Source organism: Pipistrellus hanaki, assembly GCF_964339955.1.
Source record: "Pipistrellus hanaki genome assembly, chromosome: 2".
NCBI lineage: Eukaryota > Metazoa > Chordata > Mammalia > Chiroptera > Vespertilionidae > Pipistrellus > Pipistrellus hanaki.
The window spans coordinates 1,680,801-1,701,180 of record NC_140504.1 but is presented as its reverse complement, the minus strand read 5'-3'; the positions used below and the strand labels follow the sequence as shown (position 1 = coordinate 1,701,180).

The window sequence follows — 20,380 nt, the reverse complement described above, 5'->3', positions numbered from 1 at the left end:
TCCGGCCCTGCGGGGAGCCAGCGCAGAGAGGCCCGCCCCGGCCGGAGGGTGGGAGGGCGGGAGGGCGGGACAGCCCCGGGGCCCGCATGGGTCCCCGCAGCCACTTCCCTCCAGACCTTCTCAAAGAGCCAGAGCGAGCAGCGCCTCCAGTCCCTGCCCCCGGGAGCCGGGCCCTCAGGCCAGCGGCTGACGGAGCGAGGGGCAGCGAGCGGCTCCCGCTGCCCAGGGTCTGGCTGGTGCTCCCTGCCCTCTCGGGGCCGTGTTCCTCCCGCCCAGGGACCTCCACGCCTGACCGCAGGGCCCGGCGGCCGCCGAAGAGCGTGGCTCCTCACCGCCCGCGCGGAGGCGGCCGCATGGAGGGTGAGTGCTCCCGATGCGGGCCTGCCCCCGGCCACCGGTGTCTCTCACCCCGCACACGCACGGGCGTCCGGGCGGACGGTCTGTCTCTCCTGCGGGATATTCACCCGCAGACGCCCCCGCTCACCTGCCTGTGGTCAGGAGGGAGGAGGTAACGCACAGCGGCCGCCCTGAGAACAGGGGCGCTGTGTCCGCAGGGGAACAGCCCGGGTTCTGATGAGCTCATGCCTGCAGGCTCCAGGTGGGTGTGTGGACATGTGTGTGGACACACGGCGTCATCCGGCAACAACTCGCAGGCCGTCCTGTGAGTGCACCCGTGTGTGCCGCGTTCAAACCAGTCCTCTGCCCTGGTTGCGTGTGTGATGTTCTGGGCGGGCTGAGTTGCTTTTGAAAACAATGACGGGAGTTTTCCCTCCTCGCATACCGTCTGCCAGCCTCCGCCAGCGGGGTGCCGGGCTCCTGAGGGCGGTGGTGTTTCTCACGAGGACCAGCTTAGAGCCGTGCACCTGGGCTCGGCCACCTCGGTGCGGAGTTTATCGTTAACTGGCTTCTCCCTTCACCTGAAAGCACTCAGGTCACCGGTCGGGGAATTTAATGAACTGAACCACCAAGCAAAATAGAAACAGACTCAGTGAGAGAGCAGGCTGCCAGTGAGAGCCGGGGGGAAAGGGTGGTGAAGGGATTGAGCAAAACAGAAGAGAGAGAGAATTCGTGGGCAGGGACACTAGTGGGTGGTTACAGAGGTGGAGGGGGTGAAGGCAGAGAGGGCACAGAGGGATAAAAGGTGACGGGATAAAAAATACATACGTACATACGTACATACATGCATGTATTAAGGTTATTCACGCATCCTGACAATTAACCACCGTGAAAAGTGCCCGCCTCTCTGACTCTGCGTCGGCGAAATGAATGAGCAACAACATAGAAGCAGTTATGGAGCCTTCGGCCAGCAGCGGCACGGCTCACTGTGACGTCTGACTCCCTGTGCCCACAGGCGCGGGGCCCGGACTCGCCAGCAGAGCTCCGAGGGCCTCAGTGTCCCCCTCTCCTCGCTGCGGCCCGGCCTTCCTGCCGCGGCTCAGGGAGCAAAAACAGTTTTGGGTTAAACAGCAGTTTAGATGCCAATCTCCGGCCTTGAAGGGCACCGGCTCCCCTAGGGCATGGCACCACGGACAGCGCCCGCTGGGCTCTGGGCTTTCCGTCCGTCTCTGTGGACAAACTCGCACGGAGCAGAGGCAGGGGGGCGGGGGGCGGCAACCCATCACTCCCAGTGCTCCTGTGGGCACCGCGGTCCTGGCTGCCTGTTCTCCCAGGGATGTTGATATTTCATATACATTTATATTTCATACATATATTTCATATGTGTCTACATCTCATGTATATATCTATATTTCATATTTATATTTCATATATTTATATTTCATATAATTTCATATATATTTCTATTTCATACATATATTTCATATATATCTGTATTTCACATATTTATATTTATATTTCATAGATAGATTCATATTTTATGTATATTTATATTTCATATATATTTCTATTTCACATATATTTCTATTTCATATATATTTCATATATATTTATATTTAAAAAATACTTATGTAAAAGCTTCAAGCAGATAGCATATCCCCCTTCATTTACATGCATGACCGCACACTATGTCACAGTTGGGTTACTTTTTTATTAACTAGAGGCCCGGTGCACAAAGTCATGCACCAATGGGCTCCCTCAGCCTGTCCTGCAGGATCAGGCTGAAACCAGATCTCCAACATCCCCTAAGGGGTCCCAGAATTTGATAGGGTGCAGGCCAGGCCAAGGAACCCCACCGGTCGGTACATGATCGGGGCCGGGGAGGGAGACGGGAGGTTGGCCAGCCAGGGAGGGACCGCAGGAGGGCTCTAGGACATGTCCAGCCCATCTCGCTCAGTCCCAATCGGCCAGACCCCAGCAGCAAGCTAACCTCCCAGGCTGAGCATTTCCCCCCTGGTGGTCAGTGCATGTCATAGCGAGCTGTTGAACGGCCTTAGCATATCATTAGCATATTACACTTTGATTGAACGGATGACTCGATGACCGGACACTTAGCATATTAGGCTTTTATTATATAGGATATTTAGTACCAAAAATGCTGATTGCTTTTCGGGGCTGCGTAGTACTCCACTGTATCAGGTCCCAGAGTGCCCTCACCGTGGGAAGGCGGTGCTCAGGCTGGTGGCGGCAGCTGCCAGCAGCTGCAGGGACGGCCTCACACACGCACTGCTCCCGCCCGGCCCCCCGGGGCACAGGATGCGTCCCCACCGGTGGAGCCTGGGTCCAAGGTGGCTGTGCTGTCGCCCCCTGCAGATGAGGTGTGCGATTCCCCTCCCGGCAGCCGGCGAACACGCCCACAGTGCCTTCCGAAACCGTGCATTTGCGAACCGATGGGTCACAAAACTTTTTTTTTTTTTTTTTGTATTTCGGATTGCATTTTTCCTGTTATGAGTAACAGTGAGTAGCCTTTTGCATGTTCTGTAACTTAATAGTCTGTATCCTCAGCATATTTTTTCTGCTGGCAGTTTGGACTCTTTCTGCCAGAACCGGAAGCTATGAAGAGGAACTCAGGGGCGAATAAATTGTAAATGTTCTCATGTGCCACTTGCTCTGGGTTTAACAGTAAGCAGAGACAGGATGTTTCTGTAGCTGAATCTCACCTCTGCTTTCTCTTCCCCTCTGCGCTGGGTGATGCTGAGAAGGGACGTCCCGCTCGGAGGGGTACAGGGACCTTCCACCTGCCTCTCTCTGGCGCTTTACATGGCTTCTTCCCACGCTGTCACCTTGGACTTCCCGGCTCTGGCTGGCAGGACGTGGGTGACGTGGGCCCAGGCCCGCTGCTGCAGGCTCCCCAGTGCTCAGCTTCCCTCTCAGGGCAGGAACGGCCTTTGTCACCCACACACCCCGCTGCTGCCTCCGGGGGCCGGCTCAGGCCCACTGGTCTCCCTGTCTGAGCACCAGCCTCCCGCCCGCCAGCTGCTGTGTGTTTAGGGGGGCTGTTCACGGGGCCCTGGGCCTGGCCCTTTAGTGCCTGCACCCACCCTGCACAGCCCAGAACCGCGTGGGCAGGTCCAGTGTTCATTCTCCTGAAAAGGCAGATTGCTGTCCTGCCAGCTGGCAATCCCCGCCCAGCACCGTCTCCCATCTTCCCGGGCAGCCTCGGCAGCTCATGTTTCCTGTGTGTGTGTCCAGCTCCCAACCCCCTTCCCCGGGCGTTTGCGCTGCAGGGTGCTGCTGTGTGGGTACGTTAGGGACGATGACATCTTTACGATGTTTGGTCTGCCTTCCAGCTACGGGGCGTTCTGAGCGCTTTGACCTTGACCACCACAGGGCCGTGTGGTCAGCCTCCTGACCATTGGACAGGGCTCTCCCGCGGGCCCGGGCTTCCCGTGGGGGTGCCCACCGCCCCACCCCGGCCTGTGGCCAGGCCGCCCTCGGCCCAGGACGCTGGTCTCACCGGGTCTGTCTCTCTGTCTCTCAGCGGCCGAGTGGACCGCCCGGGGAGCCCCCAACCACACGCTGGTGCGCCTGCTGCGGGACTCGGCCGAGGGCAGGAACGGCAGCAGCACCCCCCGGGCCCTGCGGCTCCCGGACGGCACCAGCGCTGCCTGGTACATCCTCACCATCATCGGCATCTACGCCGTGGTCTTCCTCTTCCGCCTGGCCAGCAACATCCTCAGGAAGAGCGACAAGTCCCTGGAGGACATTTACTACCTGAACCTGACCTCCGAGCTCAAACAGAAAGGGCTCCGGAGCCGGGCAGCCAAGGGCTCCACGCTGACCATCGGCAACGCAGCCGCTCTGCCGCCCCGCCAGGCCGGCCCGGGGCCCGGGCGCGCGGACAGCGGGCCCCACACGGAGATCTAGGCATCCCTCAAAGGCGGGCAGCCGGGCCGCCACCGAGGCCCAGGTGCCTGCGGGGGGCGAGGGGCGGGAGGGCTGGACCGGGGAGCAGGGGCTGGGAGGCCGTCTGGCCCGGGGCACTTCCGCAGACGGCGTTGACCGGAGCCAGCATCCGTGTCCTCTCGGCCTCTGGAGCTTTGAGACGCGACCATAGGGGCAGGAGCTCCCGGCCACGGGGTGTGTTCCAGGGAAGGGCTCGGGGCAGGCACGACCTCGGAGCTGGGAGACCCCTGGGGCCCGTGAGGGGCCTTTGTCACGGAGAGAAGGCTGAGTCTGGCACCCGGAGCCTGGAGGAAACTTCATCTTTCGGGCCCACAGGAACTTTGGGGGCTGGGGGCTCACCTGGGACACGTGGGGTTGGGATATCTGGTCCCAAAGGGTCAGTCCTTCTGAAGACCCCGGCCGGAACATAGAGCCAAAGTAGTTAACACCGAAGCTGGTGGGAAGGTCTTCGTTTTCGTTGACATATGTGTCCATGAAATATATACATTCCCTGACCCACCGCTTTGGTGTGGACCTTAGTTTCGTTACAGATAAAATGAGGGTGGTGGCACCAGTTCTTCAAGCCTTACAGAGTGCGTAAGAGCTAATGGGATCATGTATGTGAATATATTTTAAAAAGTAAAATAAATACATCATTATAAGCCTTGTGTTGTTGGTGTTTGTGGTGATTATAGCTGATACTGGTGTTGGTGGTGGTAGGGAGGTTAAGGTGGCTGGTGGTGGTGGTGCTGATGGTTGCTGCTGCTGGTGGTGGTGGTGGTGGTGATGGTAGTGACAGTTGATGCTGATGGTGGTGGTGAGGTTGATGTAGATGGTGGTGGTGGTGCTGGTGGCTGATGCTGAGTGATGGTGATGGTTGATGCTGATGGTGGTGGGAAGGTTGATGTAGATGGTGGTGGTGGTGGTGGTGATGCTGGTGGTTGATGCTGATGATGATGGGGAGGTTGATATAGATGGTGTTGGTGGTGATGGTTGATACTGATGGTGGTGGGGAGGTTGAAGGAGCCGCGGGGGAGGAGGGAAGCGGGCACCCACCCCGCACCGCACCCACCCCGCACCGCACCCACCCCGCACCGCACCCACCCCGCACCGCACCCACCCCGCACCAGACCCACCCTGCACCGCACCCACCCTGCACCAGACCATGGCGCTGTGGGAAGGGGCCTGGAGTGGGTGGGCAAGCAGGCGCCCGTGATGGTGCCACGGGCAGAAAGCAAACACGTACGAACACCTCCAAGGCCAGGCCTCTGGGCAGCGGAGCTGACGCCCTCACCACTCCGTGGGGTGGTGTTAGGGGACGAGATGGAGAGTGTGCCCCAGGACAGCGGGCGGAGAGGAGTCCTCCTGGGGAGGAGGGTGCCCTCTGGGCTGGCAGGGCTCTGCTGCACCTGCCACGCAGCTGGCGGGAAGGTCAGAGCTTGGTCTGCCGGATTCCCAAGTTCGCGTGACCATCCCACACACACACCTCTACTCCCCTGCCAGGTGAGGAGTGGGCGGGCCACTGCCAGGCCCCTGAGTCTGCCCCCTGGACTTCCTGAGTCCCGGCAGGAGGCCGGTGCCCGGGGGGATGGGGCCAGAGGATTGGAGCTGCGCACACCATGGCCGGGGGGGGGGGGGGGGGGGGGCTGCCATCGTGGGGTCAGGAGCCCCAATGCCCGAGCCCAGTGTGAGGCTTAAATAAGTAACTGGGATGTTTCCCACCCAACTGGGCCTGCGGGGTAAGACCAAACTGGCACGCACAATCGCCTACTCACGTGTGGCAACGCTTCTGTTTTATTGGGGTGGGCGGTGGTACCACTAGTTCACAAATACCCGCCCGGCAGACCGGCAGCCAGACTCGCTGAGGAGGGTTCCGTCACGCTGCTTCTTGGGACGAAGGAGCACCCACCCCGCACCGCACCCACCCTGCACCACACCCACCCTGCACCAGACCAGTCCCTGGAGAACCGGTCACGGGGCGGCGGGGGAGAAAGCAGAGCAGAACGTGCCCAGGAAAGCAGGCGGAGAGAGGTCCTCCCTGGGAGGGGGTGCCTCCGGGGCTGGCAGGGCTCTGGCTGGGCCAGGGGAGGAGCTGGGCAGACATGGCCACGCTGCCCCTGACGGTCCTTCCTCACCTCCAGTCTGAGGTGGGAGGTGGGAGGAGGCTGGCTCTCCCCAGGGGGCAGGGTCCGGCAGGAACCAGAGGGCCGGCCTCCGTGCAGTGGTGTGCTTCTGTCCAGGCCCCCGCTGCGGCCACAGCAGGCCACCCCGCCCCGCCCGGGCGCGGCCAGGCCTCGGCACAGGCTCTGCAGGGCGGCTGCCGGCCCGGCCCCGTGTCCCTGTCGGTTCCTCTCCGCTCGGGAGCCAGCGTCCCCTCCGGGCCGGCAGGCCCTTCTCCGGGGAGAACGTCAGGACGGACGTGCGCTCCCGGCAGAGGGGAGACCCGGGGGCCGGGGTGGAGGTGCTGTGTACCGGCCACGGAGCGGCGGCGGAGACCCCGGACCCGCCAGCACCCTGACCCGGGCCTCCCCCCCAGGACTGTGGGAGCGCCCGCCTGTCTGACCGAGCCGCCGGCGGCACCGAGCCACGGCAACCCTGGCACTACCCCGCCCCCTCCGCCCCGACCACGGCAGGAGCCGCGTCAGACACACCTTCCGTGGGCGACACGTCCCTTTCCTGCATCGTGTAAGCCAGAGGGAGCTGCTCTGGACGTGTCCCAGGATGCTCACATCCAAGTGTGTCTGTGAGAGGCCCAGCAGTGAGAAGGCCCCTGTGAGGTCAGCACCCTGGGGTGTCTGTGGGGAGGCCCAGCAGGAAGGTCTGTGAGGTCAGCACCCGGGGTGTCCTGGGAGTTCTCTGTGAGGTCACCGCCCACCCGGGCAGGGCCCACAGACGGAGACGGGGTGTCTGTGGGGAGGCCTCTGTGAGGTCACCACCCTGGGGTGTCTGTGGGGAGGCCCAGCAGGAAGGTCTGTGAGGTCAGCACCTGGGGTGTCCATGGAGGCCTCTGTGAGGTCAGCACCCGGGGTGTCCGTGGGGAGTTCTCTGTGAGGTCCCCGCCCGCCCGGGCAGGGCCCGCAGACGGAGACGGAGACGGCGGGCCCCGCTCGGGCCGCCATGCCGCACCGCGCGAGCCGGCTCTTCCGGAACATCGTCCTCCGGAGCCCGCTGGACGGCGCCAAGAGGAAGCAGTGCCTCCAGTACCTGCAGACGCTGCGGCGGCTGCAGTTGGACGGCTTCAGCACGGTGTACCTGGGGGAAACGGAGATCCCCGAGAGCCTGGCCACGGGGGAGGACCTGGGGGGCGGGCCCGGCGTGCCCAGCCCCAGCTGGTGCGTGGTGCACGCGGGGGGCAGCCAGGGCTGGGTGCCCTGGCGGTACCGCGTGTACCTGAGGGACGAGCTGAGCGTGCGCCCCGAGGACGGCTTCTTCACCGAGTTCTGCGAGGCGGCGAGGAAGGCCTACGGGAAGTGCGCCATCGTGGTCAAGGACGCCCCGCGGCCGGAGGCCCCGCCCCCCGAGGACGGGGCGCCCCCTGCCCAGGCCCGCGCCCGCGCCGCCCTCAGCCTGACCGGCATCGCCTGCTGCCCCGACGTGGCCAAGGCCTCCGGCCACGAGCTGCTCTGCCTGCCCGCCCCCTACAACTACCTGAACCCGCTGGACCTGGCCTGGTCCTCCCTCAAGTGGTTCATCATCAACAACCGCAGGGAGTTCTGCCTGCAGTCCGTCGACAGCCTCTACGCCTACCAGTTCATCCTGCTCAGCGAGCTCATCGGCAAAGGCGTGGAGCGGCTGGGCCCCGGCAAGTGGAGGACACTCATCAACAAGGTGCGGCGGTGGGAGAACTACTACCTGGGCAAGTTCTCCTAGGCCCGGGCCAGCCGTCCGGGCCGGGGCCACGGCGCCCCCACGGCCGCCACCAGCACCGCACGGCGACAGCGAGGACGCCACGAGGACCGCGGCTCCGGGGGTGGGCGAGGAGCCGGCTCCGGGGGTGGGAGAAGAGCCGGCTCAGTAAAGCTTCCCGGGAGACGAGGGTCTGGTCTCCTGTCGGTGACGCGGAGGCCCTGCCGGGCGGCCTGGGCAGCCCAGCTCAGGGCCTGGCGGTGAGCGAGGCGGACACGGCTCAGGGCGGTGCCCACGTGTGGGTCTCAGACACGGGAGCCGCGTGTGCCGGCCCCGGAAGCTGAAGCGAAGGGGTGAGCCCACCGTGTCCGGCCCCAAACGCCCTCGGAGCAAGGCGTGCTCACATCCCCACGCGTGTCCTCTGCCCGGGGCCCCCGCTGTGCTCACATCACACCAGGCCCGAGGAGCGGCACCCGAGCTCCAGGGTGGGTGGTTCTGCTTTTCAAACAGAAGCAGCTCCTGCTGGCGCCCCCGCTCAGCGGGACCTGGAGCCTGCCTTCCCCCTCCGCAGCCCGGCTGTGGGGCCGCCTCCTGCTGGCGTGTCCACACCGGTTTTTGTGGCGGCAGCTCTGCGGGTTGTGGGGTTTGAGGTCAGGCGAGCCTCCCGCCACGTGAGCCGCAGGGGGAGAAAGCAGGCAGCTGCGGCAGACCCAGGGCACACGGCGCCGCCGCAGGGACCCCCAGGCGCGAGGGCCGGGGTCGGAGGGACCATCTCGGCTTCAGCCCGTTAACGAGGAGGCTGTGGGCGAGCTCCCTGGCTCCCCGAGGCCCTGGGCGAGGGCCCTGAACCGCTGGCACCCGCCACCCCGGGGGCCGGCCTCTGCGCGGTGCCCCTGCCATCGGGTCCGGGCCGAGTCCTCGTTCAGACCGAGCCCGGACCTCACTTCCCGTCTGTCCTTCAGGGACACCCTCCGGGCCCCGCACACAGACCCGCTGTCAGACGCGTGAGCAGAGGGCACAGCTCTGCCTGGGACCCAGGAGGAAGTTGGGGGGGAGTTCACCTGGCCGAGGGGCGGGGAAGATGGTGGGCACAGCCCATCCCTCGCAGAGCAGCGGAAACCGTGGGCAACAGTGACAGTGACCCCACATATCCTCTGAGGTGGGACGGGCCCCGGGCATCCCCACCCACCGCACCCCCACGCCCCCCGTGGCCGGCGCGACCGCAGGGACGGCAGTGCTTTGCCCCGAGGTCCGGGCTCCCTGGTGGGTGGAGCCAGCCGGCCAGTCAGGCAGGGGCTGTCACCCAGGCATGCTCCCCTCCCATCTCACTGTCTTACAAACCCGTGTTACACGCGTGACCTCCTGCAGCCAGGCAAGCCCGCACGTGGCAGGGCAGGGAGCACATGAGCGCCCTCCACCTGGTGCTGGGCCAGGCTGAGGACTGGAGACCCAACCACAGAGCTTCACACGGAATGGAAGGAGCCGGCCCTCACCCACCCCCGACCCCCACGAAGGGGCACCAGTCCTCCTCCCGTCTCAGACTGGTCCGGTCTCCGTCACTCCACTGTCCACATGGGGGCAGCGAGCCCCTCAGGCCATGCCCCCCCAACCATGAAAGCACGAGGGGCCGAGTCCCTGGGAAGAGGAGAAAACAGGGTGGGAGGGCACAGGTCAGAGGGCGGAGGTCAGAGGGCGGAGGTCAGAGGGCGGAGGTCAGAGGGTGAGGGTGTGCAGGGGGGCATCCTCCCCACAGCGGGGCCACTTGTACAGCCCGGGGGGGGGGGCCTACAGCAGCTGGGGGTTTGCAGAACTCCCTGCCTCACAGCACAGCGGGGGGGGTGTGTGAGAGAGAGAGACACACACACACACGCACACACACACACACGTGACGCCGCACACACACACACACACACACACACGTGACGCCGCACAGGCCTATCCCAGAGACCAGAGACCAGACGCTGCCAGGCGTTTGCTTTACTGGAGAAAACGCGGGCTCTCAGAGCCGCTGCCCGTCGCCGTCACCGGAAGCTCAGCCGGGCTAGGATCAGCCTCCGCACTCCCCCGGCTTCTCCTCGGCGAGTCCGCTCTCCAGGTGGCGGGTGGTGGGCGCCGGGCGGGCGGGGCCTGGGGAAGGGACGGGGTCAGCGGTCAGCGGGAGCCACTGGGTCGGCAGGGCGGACGCCCCACTCGCTCAGCGCAGCCGCCCTGACTCAGACACCTCCCATAACCGTACTTCTTTTCTTCATTTCTCAGAAAAGGCTCCCCGTACTTAGGTTCACAGTTATCTTTCTCCCCAACCCAGCCGTCAGCCGCCCCCGAGCCTTGGCGTTGGAGGGAGGGAGGGGTGTGTGTGACCCCCTTCTCAGTGCCCCCAAAGCCCCGCCACGCTGGGTGCGGGCGGCCCCTCACCTGTCGGCTGGCCGCGCTCCCTCTTCCCGCACCGCCAGAGCCGGAGTCCAGCGACGGAGCATCTCAGGAGGCGGCTGCCGCACAGGGGCTGCTGTGGCCGGGCCGGCGGCTCCGAGGACCGGGTCCGAGCTGCGGAGCGGGCAGCGCGGGGCGAGGGGAGCTGGTGAGGACCCGGCAGACCCCCAGCCGGGCCTGAGGTGCAGGCGGCTTCCGGCCTGTGCCGCCTCCTCCCACCCCCTCGCACTCTGCACACCGGCGGGTGCTCAGAGGTGCTTCCCCCGGGAGAAGGCGCAGCTTTCAGCAATTCCCGAGCCCCGGGCACCCGGCCTCCGCCCCGAGGCGGCCCAGCCCTCAGGAGGGAGAGCCACAGGCGGGCGAGGACCAGCCCGAGCTCCGGCCCAGCACAGGCGGAGGTCAGGGCACCCCGGCCCGCACCCCCTCGGACCCGAGGGACAGGCCGCCCGCCCGCACCTCCCCCCCAAGCGTGTACCGGCGCTCCCGCTAGCGCTCCTTCTTCCCCGACTTCTCGGCCTCCAGCTGCCGCTCCCGGGCCTCCAGCCTCTTCCTTTGGTATATCTTGGCTCCGGCAAAAGCCAGGCAGAGGATCAACGTCTTCGCTGCCAGGATGTACAGCAGCAGCGGCACGTGGTCGAGAACCTGGCGGGGAAGGAGCGGTTCTGTGTGTGTGTGTGCGGCATCGGACGCTTCCTGTGCGCGACCTCCTACGCCGGCCCTGTCCCCACGCCGCCGGCATCCGCCCAGACCGCCCTCCCTGCCGGCCGCCCGGGATGCCGACCTCAGGACCCCGGCTCATAACCGGCCCTGCCTGTGCCGCTGCCCAGGCCTCTGCTCTGGAGGCAGCGTGGCCAGCAGAGGGAGCCAGAGCCGGGCCCTCTGCACTGGCACCGGCTGAGCGGCCGGGTGGCACCGGCTGTTCTGAGCGTCTGCCTCGCCGCCTGCGCGGGCTGCTGGGCCAGCCCGTCCCCCTAGATTCTCCAGCTCCGTCCCCACTTCCTCTGGTTCCCGCCATGAGCACTGCACAGAAGGCAGAGCAAATACAAAAGGAAGGAAACCCTGCACGCCATTCGATGCAGCTGCACACACCCGTTCACACGCGGCTGCACACACACCCGTTCACACGCGGCTGCACCCCCCCCCCCCCGTTCACACGCGGCTGTGCACACACGTTCACACTCAGCTGCACACACCCCCGTTCACACGCGGCTGGTCCCGTCCTCCCTGACCCACAGCTCCCGCCTCCCGCCCCTGCAGCCTCCTGCGGGCCCATCTTACAGACAAGGCCCAGATGGGCGCTCTCAACCAGCTATTAATGGACCTTACGCTTCCTCCTTGGAAAAGGTGACCAGACAGCCCACTTAATCGGGAATTTTTTAAAACGCCGCGGGACGAGGGACAAATGGTTAAAAATTGGGACTGTCTGCCAAAAGCAGGACATCGGGTCACCTTATCCTTGGAGGAAAAAGCCAGTTTGCTGCCATAACTAAGCCTCCTGTATGTGCTAGGATTTCTAGGCAGCTGAGCCTCACTGCTCCTTTTAAAACCACTCTCTCCAGTTCTGGAAACCTCTGCCAGCCTGCATCCTGCTGCATCCGAGCCCACGTCCCAGCCACCTCCCTGCCCCAGCCCCAGCCCCAGTCACTTCCCAGCTCCAGCCACCTCCCAGCTCCAGCCACGGCCCCAGGTGCTGCCGCTCTGGCAGGGGTCAGACGGCAGGCAGAGCCAGGAAACCCACTGAAACGGAACCCCCACAAACAGATGGTGGAAGCGGTCAGTTCACCTCTCCTCAGGGTCCCGGGAGGCAGCAGGAGGCAGATGTTCCAGGAAAGAGGGCAGAGCAGGCAGCCAGGGTCAGGACACCACAGGGCTGCAGCCAAGGGCCAGGGCCGCCTGCCTCTGGGCGCTGAGCTTCACGGGTTACCCCCTCCCTCTGATTTCTACAAACCTTCCAGACGTGCAGACGGGGGGAGTGAGGCGGCTGCTGTGAACAGGCCTGGCTGGCACAGGGGAGGCCCTGCCCCGAGTCCTGCCCGCCTCGCCTGAGGCTCAGGGTTCTGAGACTGTGGGCCCCTGGCCAGCCCCCGGCCTCCTGAAGCCCCCAGTCCCACAGCCCGGAAGCCGGGAAGCAGGGTCTGTACTCCCCCAGACCCAGATCCCCTCGAAACAGAAACCAGGGATGTTCCGAACAAGGAGTATAACTGAGAAAATACAAGCTCCTAAGTGTAAAAGACACACATCACATCTACATGAAAAAATACCCCAAATTGTCATAGCACCCCTGGATGGTATGACGATGTATGATTTCTATTTGACTTCCTACTTTTGGAAGTGCCCACAATCACATACATTCCAGTGGCCGTCCCGTGACCACCCCTAGCGAACCCCGCCTGCGTCAGGATTCCACAGCACACGTGGCACACATGTGACACACACATGACACACGCTTCTCCCACGGCCAACCGGCTAGCCGGCGCCTCTGCGCTGCCCATGAACCCCTGCTCCCAGCACTGACCCAGGCCCCCCGGGCTCCGGCGTGTTCGCTCGCCAGCCAGGGGCAGCGGCACCTGATGGAACGGTGGGCGACCGACTTCCACACTACACGGGTGGGTGACCGACGGGAGACTGTGCCCCTGGAACCCGGGGAACGCCGCCCTCGCGTCTCCCAGTCCCCGCTGGAGCGGGAAACCCACTGGTCGGCAGCACCAGGTAGAGATGAGGGCGGGAGAGCGTGCGGTCGGGGACGGTTTCGTACGCAGCTGCTCCCTGAGAGCGCAATCCGCCGTGAAGGAGCCGCCACGGGAGACGTGGCTGACTGAAGGTTTCCCAAGACGCGGGCGGATCCGGGCCAGGCGGGGCCCGCCAAGGAGGCCCGGCCCCTTCAGCACCTGGCGAGCCAGCGCACACCGCGCGTGTTAACTGAGAGCCAGATGTTAACCATTTTAACTTAGAGCCAGCTGTTACCGTTATCGTGATTCCTGCCCGAGCCGAGTCTTCTCACCCTGGAGTTCTGCCGTCGGGAGAGAGAAAAAGCCCCAAGCCCTCCTGCGTAAATGCGCTCACCTGCCAGTTCATGCTGGACCACCTGAGACGGCACTCCTGGGCAGCACAGAGCCGGGCGACCGTCACTTCCGGCCGGCACAGGCCCGGCCGGCACGCGGAGGAGGAGCGGGCGCTCAGGCTGCTGGGCTGGAGGGGGGAGAGGAAACAGGTCAGCGGGGGCATCCAGGGCCCAGCACCTCGGGGAGAGTCTCTGATGGAGAGAGAGGCACACGATGAGCACAGAGCGCTCCGCAGGGCGGAGGCCGTGTCCCCAGCGAGCTGACCGGAGCCCGGGGGGCGGGGAGCAGCGGCCTGGGTCAGAGCCGGGACCGGCGCGGCTTGTTGGGCAGAAGATCTGGCTGATCTGCCAGGAACGGGAGCACAGCCGCCAGCAGGGGGCCCTCCTGCTCCTACGGGGACGGTGCTCCCGCTCCGCTCACCAGGGACGTGAACGCCCAGGTCCAAACTCGGCTCCTCCACCCCCTCCTGCCTGGAACCCCAGCTGCTCGAGGGGGAGAGGCTTTGCGAGTTAATGAAGCGGATCTGGGTTGTTAAAGATTACCTGGAGGGACGGGAGTACATGACATGGGAAACGTGGTCTAAGAAAGCCGTCCGGCCTAGAATCCCCTCCTATGGTGAGGGGCCCCGGGGCAGGGGGGCAGGACGTGACAGGCAGGGGCACGGGGAGCACAGGGGGACCCTGTGGCCTCGCGGTCACTATTGTGAGCCGGTGACACATACCAAAGAGTCAGAAGACTTGCGCTCAGGATGCAGACACTACACACTCGGGCGACTTCCCTCCTGGGGCCTCGGTCCCATCTGCAAAGGAAGACAGGGTGTCAGCTGGCTGGGCCCAGGGCCCTCCGGCTGCTGGACGTGGATACGTACAGCTTCGGGCCGCGGTGCCTGGCCCGGCCCACGGCAGTGACGTCTCACTCAGTCTTCACACCAGTCCTCCGAGGGAGTTCACGTCTCGAGACCGGAACAGAGTTTATGAAACCCGTCCAGGGTCACATGCAGGGGGATTGGGATTCAACCTCCAGTCTGGCCCCCCAGTCTTACCCTGATGTAGGCAGAGAGCTCTGCACCCAAAACCACACGTCTGCTTTTCTTTAAATAGACTCTCAACTAAAACAAAGAGAGACAGCAGAGAGTCTCATAGGCCTTCAGAATGGAGATACTACAAACCTCAGAGAAGATGTTTCACAGAAAACTTTTTCACATACAAAAGCATCCTATATAATAAAAGGCTAATATGCAAATAAACCAAACAGCAGAACAACTGGTTGCTATGGTGCACACTGACCACCAGGGGGCAGATGTTCAATGCAGGAGCTGGCCCCTGGTGGTCAGTGTGCTCCCACAGGGGGAGCGCTGCTCAGCCAGAAGCCGGGCTCATGGCTGGTGAGCACAGCGGTGGTGGTGAGCCTCTGCAGCAGCACTAAGGACGCTTTGGGAGATGTCTGACTGACGGTTTAGGCCCACTCTGAGGGCTCCCAGAGTGCAAGAGGGCACAGGCCGGGCTGAAGGACCCCTGACCCCTAAGTGCACAAATTTTGTGCACCAGGCCTCTAGTCTAAATATAAAAAGCTCAGCCCTGGCCAGTATGACTTGGTTGGGTGTTGTATTATGCACTGGTCCGGGCACATGCCTGGGTTTCTGGCTCAATCCCCGAGGGAAGGGGCATGTAGGAGGCAGCCGATGGATGTTTCTCTCACTCCCTTCCTCTCTCTAAAAAATTTGAACCTCAACTATTCAAGGTCACAGAATCTTGAAAACAAGCTGGGAGCTGGCACAGGAAAGCCAAGTTTGACTTTCTCAAAGTCAGATAAGCTAACGCTAGGAATTCACACCATCATCGGTTTCCCTGTGATGAAGGTGCACTGACCTTCGCGTGTGGATGGTCTGTTTGTCTTTAAGTGGCAGCAGGTTCTGATCTGCGCTCAAGTGTGGCCAGTTTCCACTTGGCGTAATCTCCAATGATCTTGGGGATTAGCCGTGTTGTGAAAATAAACTATTTAAGGCTGGGTACACTGTGCTTGTACAACTCCTCTGAGCTGTGTACAAACATAGCCGTTCCCCATTACCTACCTTGATTCCCAAGGTCAAGGACAACAAACAGGTCCAAAATATTTGTAGGAGGAAGTAAATTACAAAGAACACCCTGTTGTCTGGCAAATACCAGGCCTCCCCCACAACAGGCCATTGGCTCTGCGACTTTAAGCGAAATGACAGCAGTGAAACCCATTTCACAGGAGGCTAAGTGACGTAATCAAGAGTTAAGTTCCTACATCTCATCAAGTTGTAATGAAACAACACTCCACAAAGGACCGGCGTTCCTGGAAGATCCGGTGCACTGGTGCGCTTACTGGGGGTGTGGCCTCCGCCCGTCACCTGCACCTCAGCCTCGGCTCCCTCACCTGTAAATCCTCCTCCGAGACCGGATTAGAGACCCGCGCTCCACCGGCCCCGGGAAGTACTACACCAATGTGGAGCACGAGGGTTAGATAAACGCCTCTCCTCGGCTCACGGCCAGGCCACGCTGCAGGCCACACACAAGGGCCGTCCTGGGAGGAATGCAGCCACACAAGACCGCCGCCTGGCACAGGGACCACGGGAGCACCAGGAGAGCCGGCGTCCTGACTCTATTCCCCGTGGCACCCAAGGCTGGGCACGTGACCTGGGGCACGTCGAGAACCTCTTTGGGCCAAAGTGTCCTCATTTTAAGAGTCAGAATCCAGCCCTAACCGGTGTGGCTCAGTGGATAGAGCGTCAGCTTGCAGACTGAGGGTCCCAGGTTCGATTCCGGTCAAGAGCATGTACCCTGGTTGTGCACACATCCCCAGTGAGGGGTGTGCAGGAGGCAGCCGATCGGTGTTTCTCTTTGATTGATGTTTCTAACTCTCTATCCCTCTCCCTTCCTCTCTGTAAAAAATCAATAAAATACATTTTTTAAAACATCAGAATGCAGCCTTAGCCGGTTTGGCTCAGTGGATAGAGCATCGCCTGCAGATAGAAGGGTCCTGGGTTTGAGTCCAGTCAAGGGCACATACCCAGGTTGTGGATTCGATTCCCAGTAGAGGGCGTACAAGAGGCAGAGCGATAATTCTCTCATCATTGATGTTTCCGTGTGTGTCTCTCTCTCTCTCTCTCTCTCTCTCTCTCAATGAATAAAAATATATTTTCTAAAAAAAAAAAAAACAGAACCCAAAGAACAATGCTGCACGTCTGGAATTCGGGAGCCGCCGTTCTTGCCGACATCCGGAGTCAGACAGTAAAAATATACTGGCATCGGCCTCGACGTCATGCCTGAGGGATACGCCTCAAGCTCTTCGGGAAACACAGAAAGCCCACCTGCACACAGCGCTGGGGTGCGGGGAGGGCGGGAGGAGAGGCAGATCAGAGTGGCTCCTCTCACCCCCTGCCTCCATCCACACTGCGGGGGCGGGGCGGGGGGGGGGGGACCATCTCCCTCAGTGACATGCTCCCCCTCTGCAGGCCTCGGCAGGACTTAAGCGATGAAAGCCGAGGAGGCCAAAAATACCCGGCCTGTGCTCTGCTCCCATAAACACCTGGTGCGAAATTAGACACGAGGCAGTTGTCGTCTGCAAACACTGAGCCGGGACAGCTCTGAGGCTGAAGCCAGCCTAAGCGGTGCGGGCACTTTAACCCGGGAACTGTTCAGTCCTAGCTTAAAACTGAAAAATAGCCCTAACCGGTGTGGCTCAATGGATAGAGCGTTGGCCCGGGGTCCCTGGTTCCATTCCTGTCTACATCCCCAGTGGGGGGCGTGCAGGAGGCAGCTGATGGATGATTCTCTCATCGATGTCTCTCCCTCTCCCTCTCCCTTCCTCTCTCTCTAAAAAAAAAAAAAATCAATAAAAGTATTTTAACAAATAATGGCTTTGAGATAAATAGTTCTATTTCCTTTACTGCAAAAATATACTGACTTTTTCTTTTGCCAGATTTCTCGATAAACAGAACAGCTGCACGCTGCCTTCGGTTAGGCCACTGGAGCAACATGGACACGCACTGTCCGCCATGGGCTCCTTCTCGGCACCCCTGGAACTCCCCGGCGGTCCCCGCTCTTGGTCTGAACTCTGGCCGGCTGTGTCCTTGGTCCCAGCTCCCCGAAGCTGTCCCCCTCCAGGCCCCCCTCCACGCAGCCCCTCACCCTCTCACCTGGAGGAGGTGTGTCCCTTGGCCGACCTGGGTGAGCCGGGCTCCCTGGCCAGAGGCCTGGGCCTCAGCTCCTCGGCCACCGGCCAGGGTCCTCTCCGACCCCAAACTTAGGGGGCAACACCTGCCCCCTCACACCCCGACCCTCCCACTGAACTGGTTCCGGATATTCACTGTCCCCAAGCCCCCGGACACCAACACCAACACCCCCCCGCCAGCACCAACCCCGGACCCCGGACCCCCCGGGCCTCGGGCCAGCCTGCACCCGCGTCCCGGACAACCCAGCCGGGCAGGCGGGCGGGTGAGGGCCATGCCCCTCCGGTCCCCGACTGGCGGGCATCCTGGAGAAAGCGCCAACGCGGGGTCGGCCGCGGACACCCCAATGCCCCAAAGAGCCCTCGGGCTTCCGGTCAGGACCCGCTGACAGAGGCCATGACTTACAGCTCCAGGTTGCGGGAGCCGCTGCGCTCCGTGAGCTTGCAAACCAGGACTGCCACATGCGGCGCGGGAAAACTACACGTCCCGAAATGCACCGCTCCGCGCCGGCGCAGTGGGCCTGGGCCGCCTTCCTGGGCGCACCGCTCTGCGCCTGCGCAGGGAGCCCGGGCCGGATACTGCCCCGGACCGTTTCCGGTTCCGCACTTCCCGGAGCCGGGGGCGGATGGCGGCCGGAGGGCAGGGCGTCCCGGGGCCCCTACACCTCAGCTGCGCCGCAATCCTTGGTGCTCCTGACGGCGGACCCCGGGCTCCCCGGCAGTTCCCAGCCCGGCTTTCACCTTCGCCACAAAGTGCGCGGCTTCCTTGGGGACGGCGCGGTGCCCCGGGCTGGGTCCCGGTCCCCGCGTGCAGAGCGGGAGCGCGCACCCGGACCGGAACCCGCGTGACGCAGGGGGGCGGGGCCGGGGCAGAGCTAGGTACCGGTAGGAGCCAGGTGCCCCGCCCCCGCCCCGCCGGGACGCTGTGTGTGCAGAAGCGCGGGTGTCAGGGGTGCCCGGGAGGGGCGGCCCGGGCCAGGGGTTCGTGCATCCACCCAAGTTGCCCGGGAGGAAGTAACGGAATTGCTCTGCTCTGCCCGCGGGCCGCAGTGGTTAGAGCATTGTCCCCTGTGTCACAGAGAGGTCGCTGCTTCTGTTCCCGGTCAGGCACCTGCCCGGGTTGTGGGCTCGATATCCAGTGTGGGGTGTGCAGAAGGCAGCCGGTCCATGATTCTCTGTCATCATGGATGTTTCCATCTCTCCCTCTTCCTTTCTCTCTGAAATCAAAAGTATATTAAAAAGACAACACAAAAACAAAACAAGAACTGTCCGATGTAGCTGCTAACTCTGGCTGAGGCAGTTTTTATTTGTGTCATCTATTTATTGCCCCAGGAAGCTGGGAGGGGAGCGGCGAGGGGCAGGCAGGGACAGGGGTCAGCCACAGGTCACATCCCAGCGTTCTCAGAAGGGCAGGATGGAGCTGGGGCCTCTATCTCCTGAGCTAAGGCTCCTGTCTCTGGAACAAACCCGCAGCTTGTTACCAGGAATCCATGCCTTGATGCTATCTCCCTCCAAAGAGATTCAGGTGGAATAAACACACCGACAAGCAACGCGCGGGGAAGGGGGCTCCTGTTTGGAGTTTTGTCTCCGGCCCCGACACGGGAGGCCCTGCTTGCCCTGCCTTGTGGGTAGGCGGGGCTGGGGGAAGCAGGGAGCTCCCTGGAGTGCAGCCCAGGCATCTGCCTCCCCAGCTCCTGAGAGTGGACTGTGGCCTGCCTTAGGCCCGCCCCGGCCCTGCTCTAGCCCCGCCCACTCTGAGGGTCTCTGCTGTGACCTTGTCAATTATCATCATGACCTTCAGGGGTCTGACTGCCTCCCTCCTGGGGGCCTCCGCTCAGGGGGTCTGGGTCCCCTCTGTACTGCAGAGGTCGGGCCCGTGACCCGAGTGGACAGATGGCAAATGCCGCTTATGAGAGGAATGAGTGAAGGCCCCTAATCCTTCACTACACGGAAACCGTGGGACACGCGTGTGGTGATCGGGCCTCCCGACCTCCGGCTCTGTGACGGTAGGCGGCGGCTGTCTAGCTTCGCACAGACACCCGCAGTTCCTACACTCTGACCCCTCTGTCTTTGCAAACGGAGTGAAGACGGACCCTGGAAGGAGAGGAAGTGGAGACGGTGCGGGAAGAGCCTTCATGGCTTCCGCCATGCTAATGGGGTGTAGGGGCTCGCTCTCCGCAGGACAGTGAACGGCAGGGAGAGTGTGTGCACGGGAGGGGGGGGGGGCTCTGAAGATCTCCCTCCATGGGGGGCTGGCCGTGAAAGCTTGATCCGTCATCAGGCCGGAGCCCCGAGCCAGCTCAATGCCAGGAACAGCAATGCACCTGCGGTAAGCCGTCCTCACCGGTGTGCTATGAGTGAGAGTGCTCCGGTCAGCCCAGTGACCAGTAACGGATTCCCCACCCCGCACCTGGGTCCCACGTCCTGCTGGTCGGTGAATTAGCCGCCCGCAGAACCACGTGTCCGGAGGAGGAACATGGTGCTCTTCGAACCTCTCCTTTCTACCCCGCCCCCCCCCCTGCTATTTGCAGGCGCCTGGCCCCCATCGGCTCTGCTTTCACCACTGACAT

General features: G+C 62.8%; 4 protein-coding genes across 6 annotated transcripts in view; 2 read left to right on the top strand and 2 right to left on the bottom strand.

Annotated features, from left to right (window-relative positions):
- Nucleotides 1-20,380, bottom strand: part of KCNE2 (potassium voltage-gated channel subfamily E regulatory subunit 2) — a 286,345-nt gene that overhangs the window by 238,989 nt on the left and 26,976 nt on the right. The window lies entirely within an intron of this gene.
- Nucleotides 354-5,278, top strand: SMIM34 (small integral membrane protein 34; the record flags this gene model as incomplete). Its single annotated transcript, XM_084873835.1, has 3 exons — nt 354-360; nt 3,824-5,197; nt 5,256-5,278. 2 exons carry the CDS (start codon nt 354-356, stop codon nt 4,261-4,263), a joined length of 447 nt encoding a protein of 148 aa, XP_084729961.1. The 3' UTR covers nt 4,264-5,197; nt 5,256-5,278.
- Nucleotides 6,240-9,360, top strand: LOC311616706 (uncharacterized protein C21orf140 homolog). 2 transcript variants are annotated; one of them, XM_084872391.1, is made up of 3 exons: nt 6,240-7,058; nt 7,109-7,144; nt 7,260-9,360. In XM_084872391.1, the coding sequence occupies exon 3, from the start codon at nt 7,399-7,401 to the stop codon at nt 8,149-8,151; it is 753 nt and encodes a 250-aa protein (XP_084728517.1). In that variant the 5' UTR covers nt 6,240-7,058; nt 7,109-7,144; nt 7,260-7,398; the 3' UTR covers nt 8,152-9,360. The 2 variants fall into 2 exon arrangements, with proteins under 2 accessions (XP_084728517.1, XP_084728516.1); XM_084872390.1 differs by lacking the exon at nt 7,109-7,144.
- SMIM11 (small integral membrane protein 11) lies at nt 10,027-18,657 on the bottom strand. 2 transcript variants are annotated; one of them, XM_084871924.1, is made up of 6 exons: nt 18,552-18,657; nt 14,338-14,415; nt 13,618-13,743; nt 11,030-11,196; nt 10,540-10,668; nt 10,027-10,254 (listed from the first exon to the last, which is right to left on the bottom strand). In XM_084871924.1, the coding sequence occupies exons 3-4, from the start codon at nt 13,627-13,629 to the stop codon at nt 11,041-11,043; spliced, it is 168 nt and encodes a 55-aa protein (XP_084728050.1). In that variant the 5' UTR covers nt 13,630-13,743; nt 14,338-14,415; nt 18,552-18,657; the 3' UTR covers nt 10,027-10,254; nt 10,540-10,668; nt 11,030-11,040. The 2 variants fall into 2 exon arrangements, with proteins under 2 accessions (XP_084728050.1, XP_084728049.1); XM_084871923.1 differs by lacking the exon at nt 18,552-18,657 and adding an exon at nt 18,217-18,280.

Excerpts from the sequence above, each read along its gene's own strand:
- LOC311616706 (XM_084872390.1), top strand. The coding sequence starts at position 7,399 with ATGCCGCACCGCGCGAGCCGGCTCTTCCGGAACATCGTCCTCCGGAGC.